Source organism: Echiichthys vipera, assembly GCF_963691815.1.
Source record: "Echiichthys vipera genome assembly, chromosome: 10".
Classification (NCBI taxonomy): Eukaryota; Metazoa; Chordata; class Actinopteri; order Perciformes; family Trachinidae; genus Echiichthys; species Echiichthys vipera.
This window is the reverse complement of record NC_139835.1, coordinates 19,620,514-19,640,953: the sequence shown is the minus strand read 5'-3', so window position 1 is coordinate 19,640,953 and position 20,440 is coordinate 19,620,514. Positions and strand designations below refer to the sequence as shown.

The following is a 20,440-nucleotide window of genomic DNA, read 5'->3' as shown; positions in this document are numbered from 1 at the left end:
TGTCTATATTAAACTTCAGGGAAATTAATCTTTGATTCTGATTGTTTAGGAAGCACAATTTGGTGAGATTGACTATGAATCGATTTGTGAATTGATTGTCAATTCAATTTCAACTGCTTAAAGTGACAACAGATGCAATGGAGAGGCAAAAAGGAATTCAATTCAATTCAATTCAATTCAATTTTATTTATAGTGTCAAATCATAACAAAAGTTATCTCAGGACACTTTACAGAGTAGGTAAAGACCACACTCAATGACTTATTTATGATTTACATAGACCCAACAATTCCTCTGTAGAGTACAGTGGCAACGAAAACCTTCCCTATAACAGGCAGGAACGTCAGACAGACCCAGCTCTGTGGAGGACGGCCATCTGTCTTGACCGGTTGGGGAGGAAGAAAAGGAGAGAGAAAGAGAGAAAAGACACACAGATGGACAGAGAGAGACAGACAGACACACTTCCAGAGATGCAAGCAAAGCCTAACAGTAACTATAATATTTATAGTAATGTGAATATAACGTATATGTTAAGGCAGTTAATACAACAGAATAGTAGAAACAAGCACAGCTAAGGTGACAGAATATGAAAATGATAATAATTATGGTGGCAAACATGATCAAAGATGAGTAGTGGCAATAGCAGCTACGATACAGCTACAAATTTTATAGTTTATTAAACTAGTGATAGTATATATGAGTAACAGTGACAATAGCAGCAGGAAGCGTCATGTAGGACCACGGCAGCAAGCACCACCACGATCAGCAGAGACCTGCGAGACGACAAAGCACAAACAGCTCCGGGGAAGAAGCTGAATCAGTAACATGCATTGATGGGACATGAATGATTCAGACAGAGAGGAGAGAAGCTCAGAGTATCAGGAAAAGTATTATCCCCCGGCAGACTAGGCCTATAGCAGCATAATTAAGCAGAATAAAGTCTCATCGTAAGCCCTAGCTGTAAGCTTTATCAAAAAGGAAAGTTTTAAGTTTACTCTTAAATATGGGGACAGTGTCTGCCTCCCGAATAACATTTGGGAGTTTGTTCCACAGGAGAGGAGCTTGGTAGCTGAAGGCTCTGCCTCCCATTCTACTTTTGGAGACTCTAGGAACGACGAGTAGCCCTGCATTCTCAGAGCGCAGAGATCTAGTTGGGTGATACGGTACTATGAGCTCTTTAAGATACGACGGAGCCTGACCAATAAGAGCTTTGTACGTAAGGAGAAGGATTTTAAATTCTATTCTAGATTTTACAGGTAGCCAGTGCAGAGAAGCTAATACAGGAGAAATATGTTCTCTTCTATTTGTTTTAGTTAATACACGAGCTGCAGCATTTTGGACCAACTGGAGACTCTTAACAGACTTATTGGAGCAGCCTGATAATAAGGAATTGCAATAGTCCAGCCTAGAAGTAACAAATGCATGAACAAGTTTCTCTGCATCTTTCTGAGACACAATGTTCCTAATTTTTGCAATATTACGCAGGTGAAAGTATGCAGTCCTTGTTGTTAGTTTTATGTGAGAATCGAAGGACATATCCTGATCAAAAATAACACCCAGATTCCTTACTGTGGTGCTGGAGGACAACACAACATCATCCAGAGTAACAATGTCTTTAGCTATTGAATTTCGGAGGCCTTTGGGGCCAAGTACAATAATTTCAGTTTTGTCTGAGTTTAACATCAGGAAATTGCAGGTCATCCAGCTTTTTAGTTCCTTAATGCACATTTGAAGTTTATCTAACTGATGGGTTTCTTCTGGTTTGATCGACAAATATAATTGTGTATCATCAGCATAACAATGAAAGTTAATGGAGTGCTTCCTTATAATATTTCCTAAGGGAAGCATATATAAGGTGAAAAGAATCGGTCCAAGGACAGAACCCTGTGGGACTCCGTGACTAACTTTAGTGTGCATGGAGGATTTGTCATTAACATGTACAAACTGAGATCTATCTGATAAATATGACTTAAACCAGCTCAGTGCGGTTCCTTTAATGCCGATCAGATGCTCTAGTCTGTGTAGCAGGATGTGATGGTCAATAGTGTCGAAGGCAGCACTAAGATCTAGTAAGACAAGTACAGAGACAAGTCCTTTGTCTGAAGCTATTAGAAGGTCGTTAGTAATTTTCACCAGTGCTGTCTCAGTGCTATGATTTGCTCTAAATCCTGACTGGAAATCCTCAAATAACTCATTATTATGTAAAAAGTCACACAGCTGATTGGCAACTAATTTCTCGAGGATCTTAGAGAGAAAAGGAAGGTTAGATATAGGTCTATAGTTGGCTAGTACCTCAGGATCAAGACTGGGCTTTTTAAGAAGAGGTTTAATTACAGCTACTTTAAAAGACATTGGTACATAACCTGCTGATAAAGACATGTTAATCATATCTAATACAGGAGTGCTAATTAAAGGTAACACTTCTTTAAGTAACCTAGTTGGAATAGAGTCTAGAAGACAAGTAGAAGGTTTTGATGATGAAATAGTAGAGTTTAATTTGTTAAGGTCGACTGTAGAAAAGCAGTCCAAGAATATATCAGGTCGTACAGTTTGTAAGGTTCCTGGGTTCGATGAAAGATTGGTGCCAAGCGAGTTGATTTTGTCCCTTATAGTTATAATTTTGTCATTAAAGAAGGTCATGAAGTCGTTACTGCTGAGGGTTAAAGGAATACATGGCTCAATAGAGCTGTGGCTCTCTGTCAGCCTGGCTACAGTGCTGAAAAGAAATCTAGGATTGTTCTTATTCTCCTCTATTAAAGATGAGTAATATGCTGCTCTGGCATTACGGAGGTCCTTCCTATAAGTTTTAAGACTTTCTTGCCAAACTAAGTGAGATTCCTCCAGTTTAGTGGAGCGCCATTTACTTTCCAACTTTCGCGATATTTGTTTTAATTCACGGGTTTGTGAGTTATACCACGGAGCTAACTTCCTCTGTTTTATTATCTTCTTTTTTAAAGGAGCAACAGAGTCAAGTGTTGTTCTTAGAGAGCCTGCAACACTTTCAACAAGGTGATCAATTTCAGAGAGACAAACGTTAGTGCAGGAGTCTTGAATATTAGGATGAGGCATTAAAGTAAATGCAGATGGAATCGCTTCCTTAAATTTAGTTATAGCACTATCAGATAAACATCTGGTGTAGACACTTTTACCCAGTGGTGAGTAGTCCTGTAATATGAATTCAAAAGTTATTAAATAATGGTCTGATTAAATAGGATTCTGTGGAAAGATTATTAAGTCATCAATTTCCACACCATAAACCAAAACAAGGTCGAGGGTGTGATTAAAACAGTGAGTAGGTTTATGTACACTCTGACTAAAACCAATCGAATCTAATAGAGAGATAAACGCGATACTTATACTATTATTATCGCTGTCCACATGAATATTAAAATCACCTACAATTATTACTTTGTCGGATTTAAGGACTAAATTTGACAGAAACTCTGAGAATTCGGACAGAAATTCAGAGTACGGACCAGGAGCACGGTACACTATAACAAATATAATTGGCTGCACAGTTTTCCAGGTTGAATGTGAAAGACTAAGAACAAGACTTTCAAATGAATTATAATTTAGTTTAGGTTTAGGGTTTATTAATAGGCCTGAATTATAAAGATCTGCAACGCCTCCTCCTCGACCACTGCCTCGAGAAATATGAGTATTAATATGACTGGGAGGAGTGGATTCATTTAGGCTAACATATTCTTCGGGACGCAGCCAGGTTTCGGTCAGACAGAGTAAATCAATATGGTTGTCTGATATCAGATCGTTTACTAATACAGCTTTAGATGAGAGAGATCTAATGTTTAAAAGTCCACATTTTATTTTCTGATATTGTTGCATTGTCGCAGATTTTGCGTTGATTTGTATCAAGTTTTTCTTTGTAGCTCCTCTTCTGTTCATTTTTGATCTGTTTAATTTAAATGATCGTGGGGATGGATTTGTGATGGTGATTTGATTACACCTGTCAATCATGACGTTTCACCTCGTTCTTATAGCCTCAAATAACAACTTAAAATCAAACGTTCAAGAAAAACAAACACTTGTACATCAGCATGATAAAAACTACTGCCATTGACAGAAACCTGAGATGTACTTTGAGGTCTTAGTTTGGCCCACGTCCAATCTGCTAACATGGAGGGGGCAGGACTTATGAACTAAAGTGCAGCCAGTCACCAGGGAGGGATCAAGATGCTTTGGCTTCACTTTCAGGGAGCGGTCAGGTTGTCCATTGACAGTCTATGGTATCCACATATCACTCAAAGCAGCTACACCCTTAAAGTTGCAGAACTATAAGCCTTTAAGAGACCAAAATCTGTTTTTGCTGCCTCCCCTGTCCATAACAGTACATTGCCTAACTCAGCGAGGCAGTCTTTTTCTTCTTGTTGAAAAGACGCTTTAGCAACCAGACAGGCTAACAACAAAACAGGAAATCACTCTAAGTCTGAATCATGTGCCCCTGACTGCCCAATCACCCCCTCCAAAATAACTGCCTGTAACTAATGGGGAAGTAGTAGAACAACTGTAAACACACTGCAACAACATGCATCAACATGGGTCCAAAAGTCCTTCACCAAGTAACCAAACTAATCAATACAACATTAAAAATAGAAATTAGGCAGAAAAAATGCAACTTAAAAATAATAAAAATAATAATAAAAAATCTACACATTAAAAGCATACCCTGGAAATAAGAAAATGGCCAATGAGCATTAAGTCACCCGTTAATGGAGTTGAGGTAATACTCAGCAAGTTAAAGAATGCCTGTGCCCTGTACACACACACACACACACACACACACACACACACACACACAAACACACTGCAAACTGAGACGAAAATGTGTAATGATAAAAGAAATATGCAAAACCCTAATGTCTCTCTAATCCCTCCAAAAGGAAATGTTTTGGGCCATTGTAGCATGTTTTCCCTGCTCAGCAATATAGTGATTGAAGCTGGACTCGTGCTGGTCGGCCTATGTGTATTATATCAACAACTACCGAAGTGACCATCACCAAACAGTGAAATCACATTTCAAGGCCAAACATGTGATGATGTACACAAACCAAGCTCTGCCTCTCGTCTGTCTTCTGGCAGCAGTAGACACATAGGTGCCTTGCGGTTTGTGTTACGGAGCCCTTGTGCCATTGCTTGGATTTGCATTTTCTCCGTCTAGAAACTCACCCTCAAGGCAAGCATGGGTTACAGGACTGTGGTGATGTATATGGAGATCGGCTGCTTTGTTGTCTGTGTAACTGGATGGATCTTGGTGTGTTCCACAATGCCAACAGAGATCTGGACTTGGTCTGAGGTAGACAGCATAGTCTTGACCACGTCTAACTACTTCTCCAACCTGTGGAAGGATTGTATATCTGATTCAACCGGAGTATCTGACTGCAAGGGAATTCCATCAATGCTTGCGCTGAATTGTAAGTCAAATATATTTCAACATAAGGCATGTTGATAAATACAAAGAAAATCCTTAGTCTTATTTAATGTATGCATAACATTGTTTTGCTGTCCTTGGACAGGGGACATTCACATGTGCCGGGCTCTCATCATCATCTCCATTATCCTGTCTTTCTTTGGATCAGTTCTGGTCTTAGTGGGAATGAAGTGTACTAAGATTGGGGGATCAGAGATCGCTAATGCAAGAGTAACCTTTGCTGGGGGGATGAACTACCTTATCGGAGGTAATATGTGAGGATTTTTTTCAAAGAAGTTACATAGCAATACACTATGTGATTCATCTCAAAATATTTTATGCCTATTGTTCTAGGGATGTGTGCCATGGTTGCTTTCTCCTATTATGGAAACAAAATCAGAGCAGAATTTCAAGACCCTAACTACAAAGCTCAGAAGTAAGATGACATGAATAAAATATACTACAAAGTCGTCCTAATTTCATACATAAACATTTACCAGATGATTCTATGCAGGAAGAATTGTAAATGTATATATTATCATTGTATTTCTTGCCAGGTTTGAAATAGGTGTTGGTGTCTTCATCGGCTGGGGAGGCTCCACCTTGCTTGTTGTTGGAGGCCTTATATATAGTATCTTTGCAGGGAGGGAAGGGTGCCATTCAAGGTAAAATTTTGCCTGTGTCACAGTTTTTATCCAGCATTTCTTTTGTTCACAGAAAAAAAATATAACCATCCATTTCTTGAATCTGAATCTCACAGCTCAAAAAGATTCCCAGACTACCAGTTCCCTGATGCCTATAAAGTTGTTCCAACAAATAAGAGCATAGTGACCTCGGTTCGTACGGAGAGTACTGACAGCAGAAAAACAAGGACCACCAGCAGTGGCAGCAGTGGCAGTAGAGGCAGCAGCATCTCTGGGATCACCTCTACCACAAAGACATCAGCTACAAATGCATATGTGTGACGTCTTTTCAAAGGTGGAAAGTATCCTGTGTTTATTTCATATTTTATTTTCTTACTTGAGCTTTAACATTAGCTTTTAGAATGAACCTTTTTCCACAACAGACATTTGGACTTATCATGGAGGGAAATTAACTAGTTTAACCAATAACATTAAGGTTCTGTTCTATGTAAGTTTCCCAAAACATGTGCACTAATTATTTTGCTGTTTTACTGTTACTGTAGCCATGAATTATTATTATTATTATTATTATTATTATTATTATGTGTGTGTGTGTGTGTGTGTGTGTGTGTGTGTGCGCGCGTGTGTGTGTGTGTGTGCGCGCGCGTGTGTTAGCCATGCACACAGAACTTTATGTTGACTTAAACTGTAAGCTAAACATCTCTATATTAATACGTTTAAGACCTGAGTGAACGTTGCATGGTTTAATTTAGCGCTGTGAGATGATGTCCGATGTTTTTGAAATTTGCAATAAAACAACACATTGAATTGACATACGAGTTCGACCGAGTTCCACCTGGGCCATAAAAAGGATTAAACTGCTTGTTAAATGTTAATGTTAGTCGGTGATGGAATTTAACTAAGTACATTTACTCAAGTACTGCACTTAAATAGTTTTGAAGTACTTTCAGTTTACTTTTTTGAATTTACTTTTACTTAATTTACATTTTTGACTTCACTACATTTCAGAGAAAAATAGTGATTTTTGTTTTTTGTACTTCACTAAAATTATCTGACATCTTAAATTACTAGCTACTTTGCAGATTGGGATACAACACATGGTCAGTTTAGCAAATGTGCACATTATGTACATGGTTATAGATACAACTTCTAAAGTAGTTAAAATTAGTTCCACTTTGACTAAGTACACCATTATCATACTGCTTATATGTTAATTCATCAATAATTATGATTCAGAGCATAATAATAATCCTCACAGGAGTACTTTACTTTTAAAATAGTAAGTTCATGCTTAGACTTATGTAGGCTACTTTTTTAAAAGTATTTTTTCATGTATGACATTTACTTTTAATAGAGAATGTTTAGATAGTTAAATTGCTACCATTACTCAAGTAAACCATCTGAATATTTCTTTCAACATTGCTAAATGTCCTCCCCCCTAATTCACCACTATCATAAGCAATGTACTTCACAGTATACTGTACATTTGACAATGTAATAACATCTATTTAGTATTTTGTGGCAATGTTAAACAATGACTAGAGCATTTAAAACGTATTCTCACACAAACACAAGGACTGTTTAGTGGGGACCAGCTTTTTGGTCTAGTTAAAGTTGTCACACCATGAGTGGGACCTCAAAATACAGAAACAGAAACACAGACTCATTATAATTATATTTATTTTTCATTAAGAATTACTGAAGTAAAAGTAAATGCACGTGTACGTATACACACACGCGCACACACACACACGCACACACATATGCACATGCACACGCACACACACACACAGTCACGCACACTGTCACGCACACTGACTGATGACTGATGGCATGACTTGTGCTCTTGTGCTGCCGTGGCTCTCCTCTGTTGTGCCAGCAGAGGTGGGCGGGGTTTGCAAAACAATACAGCCAATCACAGTCACCCACGACCGGGAGCTTGGAGTTCTTTCGCTGCTCCGCTGTGACGTGAACTGGGAAAAGAGAAGCAATGCTGAACAGCAGTCAACACATGGGACTGTTAAGAATTAAAGCCAAACGCTAGTTAAAATTACATTAGCTGACTTGTGCGGGACATAACAACATTAGACCTGTCTGATGCAAATGTAACCATGGTTTCTATCGACCATGTCGCTGGCAAAGTCCTGACCTACATCCCTTATGTCCTTGTTTTGATTGACATGAGATATGAAGGTAAGTTATGACGCGGACTTTACTCTGTAAGCTAACGATAGGAGCTAACATCACCAATAAATAACATATATATTTTACCATAGTTCAGACAGCCTCTCTGTTGTCAAGGAAACGGTATGTGGATAATGTCAACTGTAACAATGTAAGCTAACTGTTAACTAGCTATTAGTGAAATCGATAACTGTTAGCTTACATTATGCTAGCTACTGTAAGCTTAGTAACGTTGCCAGCAAACCGTTTTTATTTTTTTTAACTTTTATTTTTTTTAAAGCAAACAGTTATTACGAGCCTACGCGTTGCTAAAACCGAGTTGTCTCTAAGTACTGTAAGCTAACCCAACGTTACTTTACAGTTTAATTTAGTATGACAGCTAGCTAACTTAGCTACATGGCAAATAAATCTCTCTGACTTGATTTCTGCTACATGCTGCCGCCTGTCACTGGCCTGTTATTGACATGCATGCATTAAGAATTGAATATGTTTACTACTTTACTGTTGTATTATTTATTTATGGTATATGCACAGATATAGTGTACATCTGAGAACAGTCCCTAAAAGGGCTTTTGTGAAAAAACAATGAGGTAAAAAGAAGTTAAACAGAGTACAAAGAGATATTATAAAGCACAAGGTTAAAAAAGCATAAACTATGTAGAACATCATACAATAAAACACATATAGTAATAATAGCTACACACAAATAGACATGAGCCAGTTTTCTCAATGACAAGAGAGAGGAACTGCTGGCTTCTTTATCAACCACGCTCTGGTGAACCTGCTGCAGCTCATTAGTCTCCTAATGTATTTGCAGAGAGACTGAGGAGCAAGTCTATTTCAACACAAGCTTTACATAGTGGAAGTCAATAAAGTTTGCGAAACTTAAAATGTTGTGTATCTGATTATCTAGTCAGTGGTAATATACGCTGTATTGTATTGCAGAATATATCAGTATTGTGTATGTTTTTTTAGGAGTAAAATGTGGCAGGGATGGGAGTGTGGACAACATGGAGATGGGAAAGAAACTGCTTGCTGCTGGCCAACTAGCCGATGCCCTCTCTCATTTCCATGCTGCTGTGGGTAAGTGACACAAACGTACAAAAACACCTTAGTTCCTAGGACATATGGTTCAAAACTTGTAGTCATTTTATTTCATCCTTTTGTCAGATGGAGACCCCAAGAACTACATGGCTTACTACAGGAGAGCTACAGTGTTTCTAGCAATGGGGAAGTCAAAATCTGCACTGCCAGATTTGAGCAGAGTTATTGAACTCAAACCAGACTTCACATCTGTAAGTTTCTGTTTTTTTTACACCATTAGGTCTGAAATCATTTATTTTAACATAGTTGCACACCGTTTTATGTCATACTGCTGACTTACATTGTAGGTCTGACAAGATAACTGTGTAAAAAAAAACATCTACTGCGGGCAAAGAATTGGAAGAAATGGGTATATTTGTCCATGCGATATATGTGCAAGTTATACAGGCATGACTATGCTGGGAAACCAACTAGTTATGTCAGCTGTGTTGATAAGTCTATATTTGCACTCTAATGCAAAACAGGTTCTCTCTCTCCCTCCCTTAACAGGCACGCCTTCAGAGAGGAAATCTCCTTCTGAAGCAGGGGAGACTAGATGAAGCAGAAAGTGACTTTAAAAAAGTTGTAAGTATAGTAAATAACCAGTTAAACTGCAAGTAAACTGCACATCAACAAGACTGATGTCACTTTTGTTAGATAAGCAGAGTTCACCAGGAGGTGTCAGTGTTTATCTGTAGCCTGCATGGAAACTAGGTTGATTTGAAACATGGGCAATTGTTTAACTTTCAGCTTTACTGTTGTGAGTGATATTCAGGTCTTTCTATGCAGTGCGCAAAATATTTGTATTATTTTATTAACTTAACGGTGCAGTGATACTATGAGGTTGACAACATGAGAGGTTTTGTTAGTGATGGGATGAATAGCCTTAGCAAAAGTAGCAGTGCAGTTAAAAACAGATGCACCTAGGTCATGTAAGACCTTAGAGAACAGAGATACCCTACATCCATAAGCCATCTTAAAAGATGTAGATAGTAATTAAATTGGCAGTAAACTCCTTTGAGCCTTTAGGGATCATCTTTAGGTGCTCGTTAAGGATTAAGACTGGAGCTCGCTAATGCATTTTCCATTAGAATTGTCATTTTACAGAGAAGTTTCACAACACTCCCAGAAGACATAAATGCCCTTGTTATATCTATGATTAGCTCTTAGATTCCATTTAAAGCTGCTGTATTCTCAGGTTAGGTAATCATGCAGGCAGAAATTAAGTTCCTCTTCTATATGGGAATAGGATGTGAATGTCAGTGTTACATTGTGCCAAGGGCATGTGGCAGGCTTGCAGCCTCATAACTCTGTTCCCACCTGATTGCTCCATTATACCATCCCCATCTTAAAATTATGGCATAAGTCATATTTTCAAGTTTTTAAAAAAACTAAACCAAATATAGAGTATATGATTTTAAATCAGTACACACTAAAAATAGGATGATTAAACAACTGAATGCTTAGGGGTAGATTCTCTGATCATCTGAAATCTCCACAGATTGTGTGGTGAGAACATGAATAGGATGGACACACTCACACTCACTCACTCACTCACTCACTCACTCACTCACTCACTCACTCACTCACTCTCGTTTAATTAGGCTGCCACTCATTTATACTTGATTATTATAGAATAGGGAGGTTTGATAGATTGTTGTAGTGTAGTTTCTACAATAAAAGAGAAGAATAGAGAAATATATAGACATTAACACCCATGCAATAGTAATAATAAACATAAACATTAAGCCATTAAACATAAGATGCAGCATCAATATTATGCAAGGACGTATGCACATATAAACAGGCCTCGTATCTACAAGGGAGTGACAACAATGTAGAAGACTCACATACATTGCCACAGACAGTGCACACACAGGGCCAGCCAAACTAATGCACGACGGTCCCTTAAATGTAACGTGCGCTCAGAAATGCCCCATTAAAACACAGAGAACACACAGAAATCTCAAATTGCACAGCAATCCATAACTTAACACAACTAACATTGTCAAAGATAACATGCAATGCGAGCATCAACAACCGTAGACGAGCATTAAAAAAAAAATACAGTATCATAGTGCTACAGAACACAGCAAAAACCATCCACTTCATTAAATAATAACTACTTTAAATAATACTCACGTTCTTATGGACGCACGGGATGATAAAGAGTAATATAAAGTCCAGAAACTGCAGCTGCTGGTGAAATCTCCGCCGGTGTGGCGATATAATGCAGACTGCTGAAAACTGATAATTGGATCAGACTGGACACTGTCCGTTCATGAGACTTACAGACACAAAACGCACAGCCATGACATGCGGACAGTGCGTGGGCCAAAGGGTGGGATGTAATAACTTATAATTATGTTACATAAGAGGATTAGATGAATTGGACCAATTTACAAACATGCCTTTTTGACTTTTGAACCTGACTTCAGCCAAATTACATATTGAAAAACAATGCAGTTCCTTTTCCCACTATGCCATATTGAAAAGCTTATAAAATTGTCTTGTGACTTGGGCACAATAAAACGGCCTCTCTCGGACACACCATGCCGTTATACTACGGGGGTAGGATCCCATGATCTACTTAACTTAGGATGTAGGTGATTTTTCCAGAGTAGGCCAGCATCATGAAGAGCTGACTTCAGAAAATAATTTTGTCAAAGAAATGACTTGCGCCATTATTTTAAGAGGGTGATGATATGTAGATTGAAGCGCAGTGATAAGTCTTATATTCACCTTTCTGGGAGTGTGTATGGAATAGAAAGTCCATCAAGTGTAATGCCTCCTCTTTCAAGAGGGCAAGGAGCCATATTCTCAGCAGAGGCCAATTGACACCTGGGCTTGTACAGTTCTACGTCGGCATCATTTTGATGGTATAATGTTAAGGGATCTGGCCAGAGGTGTGTTATGTCCTGCTGCTTCAGCAGTCCACAATGTTGAACTAGCTTAATGCATCACATTTATTCATTGCACCTTTCCTTAGCTGAGCTAGCAGGAAACGCTTTAAGAGTAGCCAGGTCTATATATAAAGGATTTATTGTTGGATGAGATTGCTCTTATGATGACCTTTTATGATGAGAATGATTATAATGTAATGGGTTTAGGGAACAGTAAACGCAGCTAATGCTATGATAGGCAATGCAACGAAGAGGCAAATAACTTTTTTTCCAGTTAGACTGCCTTAATCAAGACCTTAAGCATGCATCATAATGTATTTCCTTGCACTGTTCCAGCTGAAGTCCAACCCTAGCGACAAAGAGGAGCGGGAAGCCCAGAGTCAGCTGACGAAGTTGGATGAAATTCAGCGACTGGTGGCTCTGGCACACCACAGCTTCAACAGCCAGGATTATGTGTCAGCTGCCACCCAGCTTGACACTATCATTGAGGTAAGATACCTACCTTGTCAGCATTGCCTAATTTTCCTGCCTGTGTTATCACTGCAGACTCTACAGAGCATTTGTATAGTAACCAGTACTGCAGTTTGTAAGAGTTATTGTCCGTCTCTTTACAGACTTGCGTTTGGGACGTGACCTCTCGTGAGATGCGAGCAGAGTGTTTTATTCAAATTGGAGAGATGGGAAAGGCTATCAGTGACCTCAAAGCTGCATCCAAGTTAAAGAGTGACAATACTCAGGCTTTCTACAAACTCAGCACCATCTACTATAATCTTGGAGACCATGAAATGTCCCTCAGGTAAAACTCACTTGCTTTCTTCTTCAAGGCATTGACACTCTATTAGTATGAGACATGACAAGTACCAGTAAAATGTCATTAAGTGAGAACTCTCTAATTACTAAGGTGCTTCTCCCAGAATCAAACACACGGTGCAGTCATATCTCCAATAGATTGCATCAAAAAGATTTTTGCACATTAACCTAAAGATACTCTACTTCACTTTATATCTGTTTAGTACTGTAGAGAGCTATAAGCAATATTTATAAATACGTATTTCTTGCTTTTAAATACATATTTCTTGCTTTTTGAGGAGGTGGACAAAATAACAGAAGATATCTCATATACAATGTAATAGTCCTGCAGTAAATGCCTATTAAAGTTTGCAGTGGACTGCATGCACAAATAGTGGCATTTGTAGCTCCTTTTGTTTTCTCATGTTGCCTTGAAAAGTCATAGAAAATGTTGATTTTAATTGGTTGGCACATACTTGCACATTACTTACCTATGTAGCAAACAAAGCTAAACATGAAAACTGTAAAAAATAATAAGGCAAGATTGCTAAAGTTAGAAAAGCTGCTGCTGTGAGTTAGAAAAACTACTTTGCACATGAGGATTAATGATCGTAAGTAGACCCTCAGCAACATGTTCTTATACTGTATAATACACAAGATATTTGTTTAAAAACAATACAGACTATATCTGGAAAAAAAGTTTTTTTATTTTAAAGTGTTCTTGTTATTAATGTCCACCCCTTTTGAGTTAGCTATAGAAAATTTGGCTGTTCTGACTGTCTTCCTCTCATCCGATATGCAGTGAGGTGCGTGAGTGCCTGAAGCTTGATCCTGATCACAAACAGTGTTATAGCCATTACAAGCAGGTCAAGAAGCTCAACAAACAGATCCAGTCTGCAGAGGAGCTCATCCAAGAGCAGAGGTGTGTTTGTGTTCAGGCAATTGTATATCTCTGTAAAAATAAAATAATATTGTTGGTTATGTATTGTAACCCCAGATTCTATTAATATAGGCGTAGCCCTCTATGTAGCTTCTGCTGTTGGGTTTATCCCTGTGCTTATGCGTAGTTGTGAAGATTCCTTTCACGGCACTGCGCCCCTGCACAGTTGGCTGCCTCAGGTCCACATATACAGAATATAATACCTGCAAGATCTGCTTCTAAGCCAACTTTTTCTCCTGTCCTCAAACTTCCCCAAAGAAAATGCAGATTTGCATATACTACATCAGAAACTCTGTACAAAAGTACATTAATCTCAAAGAGAGAAAGAGGCGTGTAATGTAAATGGCTACGGGCTCGTACCACAGGCTCCCTCCCGGTGCTGGAGCGGTCAGGATTGTCCAAGGCTTCTTTGACCATGGAGTTTGCACGGTCAGAGCAGATGCCATCTCTTTCATCCTCTGCCAAAATCGGTGTGGCTCCTTGACTGGCAATTGTCTCGCAGGTATTATATACCGTAGATATAAGGCACAGTGATGTGGAAGAAATCTTCACAACTGTGCATGCACTCGGGGGTAAAGCCAATAGTAGAAGTTACTCTGAGGGTGAAGTCTAAATGGAATAGAACCTCTCTGAATACCGGGCACGCTGCAGTATGACTGCTTCCTTTTCCTGAAGCGCTCCAACTTTCTGATCTTACAAACAGACATGCAAATCCCATCTTAATGTGAATGGATGTGACATCATATTTGAAAAACATAATGTCTCATTAGACTAAACGGAGCGAATAACACCGATGTCATAAGGTGTAATAATCCATGTTGCCTTCTGCTGTATCGATTGTGTCACAGCTTTGTTATAACACCAACCTGCTTCCTGCTCTTTTAGGTATGACGATGCAGTGACCAAATATGAGGCAGTGATGAAGACCGAGCCCAACGTGCACCATTTCTCTCTCCTTGCCAAGGAGCGCATGTGCCATGCGTTGGCACAGGTAAGACTCATCACTGCTACTTTGAGATGCATCAACTCACTCTTTGACTTCATTAAACAATACATCAAACCAGCGTGCTTTCTTTGTGTCATGAGAAGGGCCAGCAGGCTAGCAGGGCTATCTCAGTGTGTGGCGATGTCCTCAAGTTGGACCCGGAGAACGTCAACGCGCTGAAGGACAGAGCTGAGGCCTATGTTCAAGATGAACAGTACGAGGAAGGTAAGCTTGTCAGATGTAGTTTTATGTAGTTAAGATCTATTTATTTTCTAATTTACTGTCTATTAAATTTCCACACTCGGGACCAGGGTTCTGAGTTCTGTTTTAGTGGGCAAGTTTCGGTGATGAGAACAGAGCAATTTAAAATAAGTAACTGAAGTCTACACTCAGTTACCAGTTTATTAGGTACACCTAGGAAAAAGTTAATGCAGTCGATTAAAACAGTCCTATAATAAATCCTACCTTTCATGCAGTTTTTAATTTCCTAATAAACTGGCAATTGAGTTTATGTTGTAATTACCCTAAGTCTAGTACACACTGGTGTCATGGCAAGAGTCTAACACAGGGGGTCCTTGTAACACTACAAAAAATACACAGTGAATGTAAGTTCAAATATCAATTACACATCATATAAGCATCTTACCGTCTGCTCATTCGATTTATTGGAATGTTTTTATGTCTACTGAAAAAGTAATGTAGTTTTGATACAAACATCCTAAGAAAATGCTGTCAGGCAGCATACAGTCAGAAAAGGGATAGATACTCACATCCAATTATATCGTGCCTCATTTAACACAATCTTTCTGTTCATCACCAAATCTACTTTGACTTTGAATTTAAATAAGCATGCTAGCGGCTACAGTAAATGTAGATTGATACAACACAGTATACATATCGAATTTGGTTTAAGCATATAGCTACTATGTCTGAAGCCTGACAAACTTAATCTGTTAGAGCATTTATCCCATACAGTATAATTTGAATAAGGCGTAGAGCACAATGTGTTAGTGTAGGAGTAAGTATAGCCTGTAAGATGTAGAACTGCCCTGCACTGCTTGCTGAAATTCTGCAGAGTTTCTTGTTTACCAAGCCTAAAGCCATTCTTTAGTGGCAGTGCCAACACACACACGCCAAAACTGCACACACACACACACACACACACACACACACACACACACACACACACACACACACACACACACACACACACACACACACACACACACACACACACACACACACACACATACACACATACACACATACACACATACACACACACACACACACAAAACACAAACACACTTAGTATCTTCATAAAGCCTTTGCTGGCAGGGTGGGAATTGGCTTGAAATAACTGTCTCCCATATCTGTTGTCAAATCGTAGTGGTGGCAGATGGTGAAATCCCCAGGAATAGTGTCCCAGCCGCTGTTTTGGTTGCATGATGTTCTGCTACTACTGTGCAAAACCCCAGTGGATATGTTCTGTCAAAATTCCTTGCGCACGTTTAATGCATATCTGTCAATTAAGTAAGGTATTACACTAGCGGCTTCATTAGTCCGGCCATCAACAAACACAATGTGAATCATGTTTTCATATTGCTTATTGTCAGTATTGGGCAGCTACTTTGTGAGCTAAGCTGTTACTCTACTTAAAAAGCTGCTTCACTAGACTGAAGCTAACATTAACCCCCAAGGAAATTTAGCAAGCAAACTACAGCAACAAAAAAAGTTTAATTGAAGCTCCTTTTTTTTTATATATATATACATGCTGGTGTCACAGATCCTACATGAACCCCTAGACCATCAAAACATCCCAGGATTTCTTTATTTTTTTTAACATGGAATTTAAAATATCTTACAGTAAAACAATGCATAATAAAGTTACACAGGCAAGGCAAAGCTGAATAAAATAAGTTTTAGAAATAATTATGTATGCATGTGCCTGAATGAATTAGTGACATAAATATCATAGAGCACAGGAATAGTGTGCTGCTAACCTGTTCAAAAGTGCAAAACTACAACTATACTTCTCCTACCATTGTGGGGAGTGAATCACCAGAATAGCAAACAGGTATAGGCGAGAAAAGAACCTCACTGTGCAAAATGCCACTTTGCCACAGAGCTGCCCTTTGTGCAAGCACTCAAAATGAAGCCCCCAGGCTCACTTGTCTGATGAAGTCTTTGTTGTTGATAGATTTCTAGAGATGCAAATAAATGATACATTAATTTACTCAGCCATCAAAAGCAATTGTATCCACTTGAGGTTAGTGCGACACAGTGATGTTTTCTTTTACTTTTATCTCAGCATGTTAGATGTAGTAAACAAACAAAGAAAATAGCAGCTATAAAAGATGTATAACGTAATACATAATGATCCCACACATGGTGTGTGATGCAAAAAAATCTGTTTATAGCTTTTAATGAAATGAGAGGACAAAATAAGTCTCTAACGTCATATTTAAAAAAGAAGAAAGAAAACCACGCATCCAATTAAATTCACAATTATCATCCCCATCTCTCAGGCGCCTCATTTATAACTATTTCATACGCACGAAAACAGAGCTTGAAATGTGCATAATCTTCTTTCTATTTGGGATTTGGGATTAATAAAAAAAAATGACTTAAGGAAATTGGCCGAAATTTGTGGAAACTGACCCATGCATACGCACATTTTAGAGACGGGAAATTGGCGACGTAGATGCTGAGGCGGTGAATTGAAGCCAGTTTGCAGAAATAAAATACGAGAAGCACTATATAAGTATAATGACATTTCTCACATTTAATTTAATTTGATTTGATGCACTGGCACATACGTACGCAAACATTTAGTGTGTAATCTATGCACAGTTTTACAAATGAGGCCCTAGGCAGGTCAGTCTCAGAATAATAGCATACTAAGTCTGTATGTTGTCATTAACATGGAATAGACACCTGATGGGAATGTCGGACCTCATGCAGGCTTTTAAACTGTCAGAACCCATGGATGTCGATTTCCCCTCAGTACGCCTCACAAGGCGAACAAGCCTCAAAGAACCCTAACGTGTGTACACAAACAGCCTGGAGCTGTTGCAACATGATCTGAAGGTGATGGTGAATGAAATGGTTTATTTTACAGCACAAGATCAAGCATGGTGTTATGAAAAAGTCAGTAATACCAATGATTCGGGCAACGGTAACGTTTTCAATGTAAGACTTATTTTTAATGAGGACTTTTTGTGTACATGTGTTGTGGTCATTGCTATTGATTAACACAACACACACACACTACCTGTGACATAGAAGGATTCAGGAACATTTTGACATTTTAGGTGGATGCTTGCCACAACACGTCCCTGTGTTTTCTTCCGTTGAATTACTGTCTTTAAATGCCATCCGTCTTTTTTCCCCAGCTATTAAGGACTATGAAACTGCTGCGAAACACAGCGAGAATGACCGCCAGATAAAAGAAGGCCTAGAGAGAGCTCAGCGACTTCTCAAACAGTCTCACAAGAGGGATTATTATAAGATCCTGGGAGTGAAGAGGTTGGTACTGATCAGTGGAGCTTGTGATATGTCTTTCCATTCATAGAGGAAGCTGAGGAGGATTGGGGTATTTTTTTTGTCAAATGGGTTGCTTTACAAGACCGCATCAGAAAGCTGAATGTTTTGGGATTGTGTTGAACAACCACTGCACTGGTGGCAATTTTAAGGCAATGAAAGCACCTTTAGTGATACAAAGTAATGGTTCATTACATGAGAGCCAATATGGTAACCCTGACACATGGACAAGTATAATTAGGTCCAGCTTCTGTAGAAGAAAAAAAAAAGTAGGTAAGGGAAGCTGTTTTCATTTCCAGTAAATGTGCTGATAATGTTTTTCCCATTGTCACAGAACTGCCCAGAAAAAGGAGATTATCAAAGCCTACAGGAAACTGGCACAACAGTGGCATCCAGACAACTTCCAGGATCCAGAGGAAAAGAAGAAGGCTGAGAAGAAGTTCATAGACATCGCTCAGGCTAAAGAGGTTCTCACTGACCCAGGTAAAAAGTTTTGTGGTCTGCAGAGTCAGTGGAAAGTTTTTACTGCCAGTCTCTCAGTAAATGCCAGGCCTCTGAGGGGCTGCTGTGAGCTGAACAGCTCACTACGTGCTTTTTTTGTTCAAGTGGTTTGAGACCTTCATCATTTTACTGGGCATCATTTTTATTTCGGTAAAACTGTTTTTATTCAAACAATCTTACAGAACTTGATTTTATAAATAGTAAAAACTTCAATCATGTGCCTTAGTTCCTCCAGGATTAAAGCAGAAATCATTCAAGTGGTGCATTCATTTTGAGTTTGCGTTTTTGCCTGAATCCTGCAATAACCACTCAAATCACGACAAACGAAAGAATGCTCGTACATTTCCAAGTCCCAATATTTCCCAGCATAAATTGATCAATTTCAGAAAGTCTGTTATGGAGCCTGGGTGCAATAAAGTCGAACCTTATGAGACAAGTACACTAGAAGTCCTTTTTGTTAACTCTTCCACAAAACTTCGCTGATTCTATAGCTGAATCAGCTCAATGATTTAAATCCTAGCAAAGCATTTCTCAATTTTACCTACACTGAAACATTTACAACCAATGATTCCTGGAGGGATTGATTTCTGATTCTAAAGCTATATTAAGTATATTGTAAGTTGTTCTGTACTGATTTTACTGTTGTCTTTTTCTAGAGATGAGAACCAAGTTTGACCACGGGGAGGACCCCATGGATCCGGAGAGTCAGCAGGGTCGTCATCATCATCAGCACTTCCATGGAGGCTTTCAGGGCTTCCAGGGTTTCAATCCGTTTGGCTCAGGACCCTTCAACTTTAAATTCAACTTCAACTGAGGAAGCGCATATCCGGCACAGCTGGAGTGGATTCTTCTTATTATCCTCCCTATTTAAAAGGGAGAACACTGGCAAAAGGAATGTCATCAGTCTCACAAAAAATGTGGAGCAAAGTGTGACTTTACTTGAGTGACCTTAATTAAATATGCATCTTTGTTGTTGAATAATACAACTTTGAATTCCGTTTGGGGGCGGTCTGTTGCTATGCTAACAATGTTGGCCATGTGTGAAGAAGCTTTTACTTGTAAGGGGTTAATTCTGACATTGACATTCTTTCCATGAATTCACATCCATTCATAAAATTCAATTTGTACATAGGTACAGTTCTATTTTTATATGAATGGAGATTTTCCGAGCTGTAAATAAAGTCCTATTTATGTACCTTTTCAATTAAACAGAGGGGTGAGAGTATTGGTCTACGGAAAAGCTGGGAAATGAATTGCTTGATTTATTAACTGAAGCTAGTTTGAGAAATTGTACTTCCTAATAATTACATCTAACCTTTTCTTAATTGCAAGTATCTTAACTGCTTCCCTTCCCCATAAATCCATTTTGGATTATGGCAAGAAACTGATTAGTGGAAGTTGGATTAGTGCAAGAAATTATAGTGCACGAATCACATCCACTGACT

The 20,440-nt window shown here is 38.8% G+C and overlaps 2 protein-coding genes across 2 annotated transcripts; both read left to right on the top strand.

The window, feature by feature from the left end:
* The first annotated feature begins 5,147 nt into the window (after positions 1-5,147).
* LOC310952929 (claudin-10-like) lies at positions 5,148-6,671 on the top strand. Its single transcript, XM_083921774.1, has 5 exons — positions 5,148-5,427; positions 5,530-5,691; positions 5,778-5,859; positions 5,981-6,088; positions 6,184-6,671. The coding sequence occupies exons 1-5, from the start codon at positions 5,196-5,198 to the stop codon at positions 6,386-6,388; spliced, it is 789 nt and encodes a 262-aa protein (XP_083777900.1). The 5' UTR covers positions 5,148-5,195; the 3' UTR covers positions 6,389-6,671.
* A 1,389-nt stretch (positions 6,672-8,060) lies between these two features.
* On the top strand, positions 8,061-20,393 carry dnajc3a (DnaJ (Hsp40) homolog, subfamily C, member 3a). Its single transcript, XM_083921345.1, has 12 exons — positions 8,061-8,260; positions 9,227-9,334; positions 9,422-9,546; positions 9,845-9,919; positions 12,574-12,726; positions 12,852-13,033; positions 13,829-13,948; positions 14,852-14,957; positions 15,056-15,176; positions 18,347-18,479; positions 18,829-18,977; positions 19,652-20,393. Exons 1-12 carry the CDS (start codon positions 8,179-8,181, stop codon positions 19,807-19,809), a joined length of 1,512 nt encoding a protein of 503 aa, XP_083777471.1. The 5' UTR covers positions 8,061-8,178; the 3' UTR covers positions 19,810-20,393.
* The last annotated feature ends 47 nt before the right edge of the window (positions 20,394-20,440 follow it).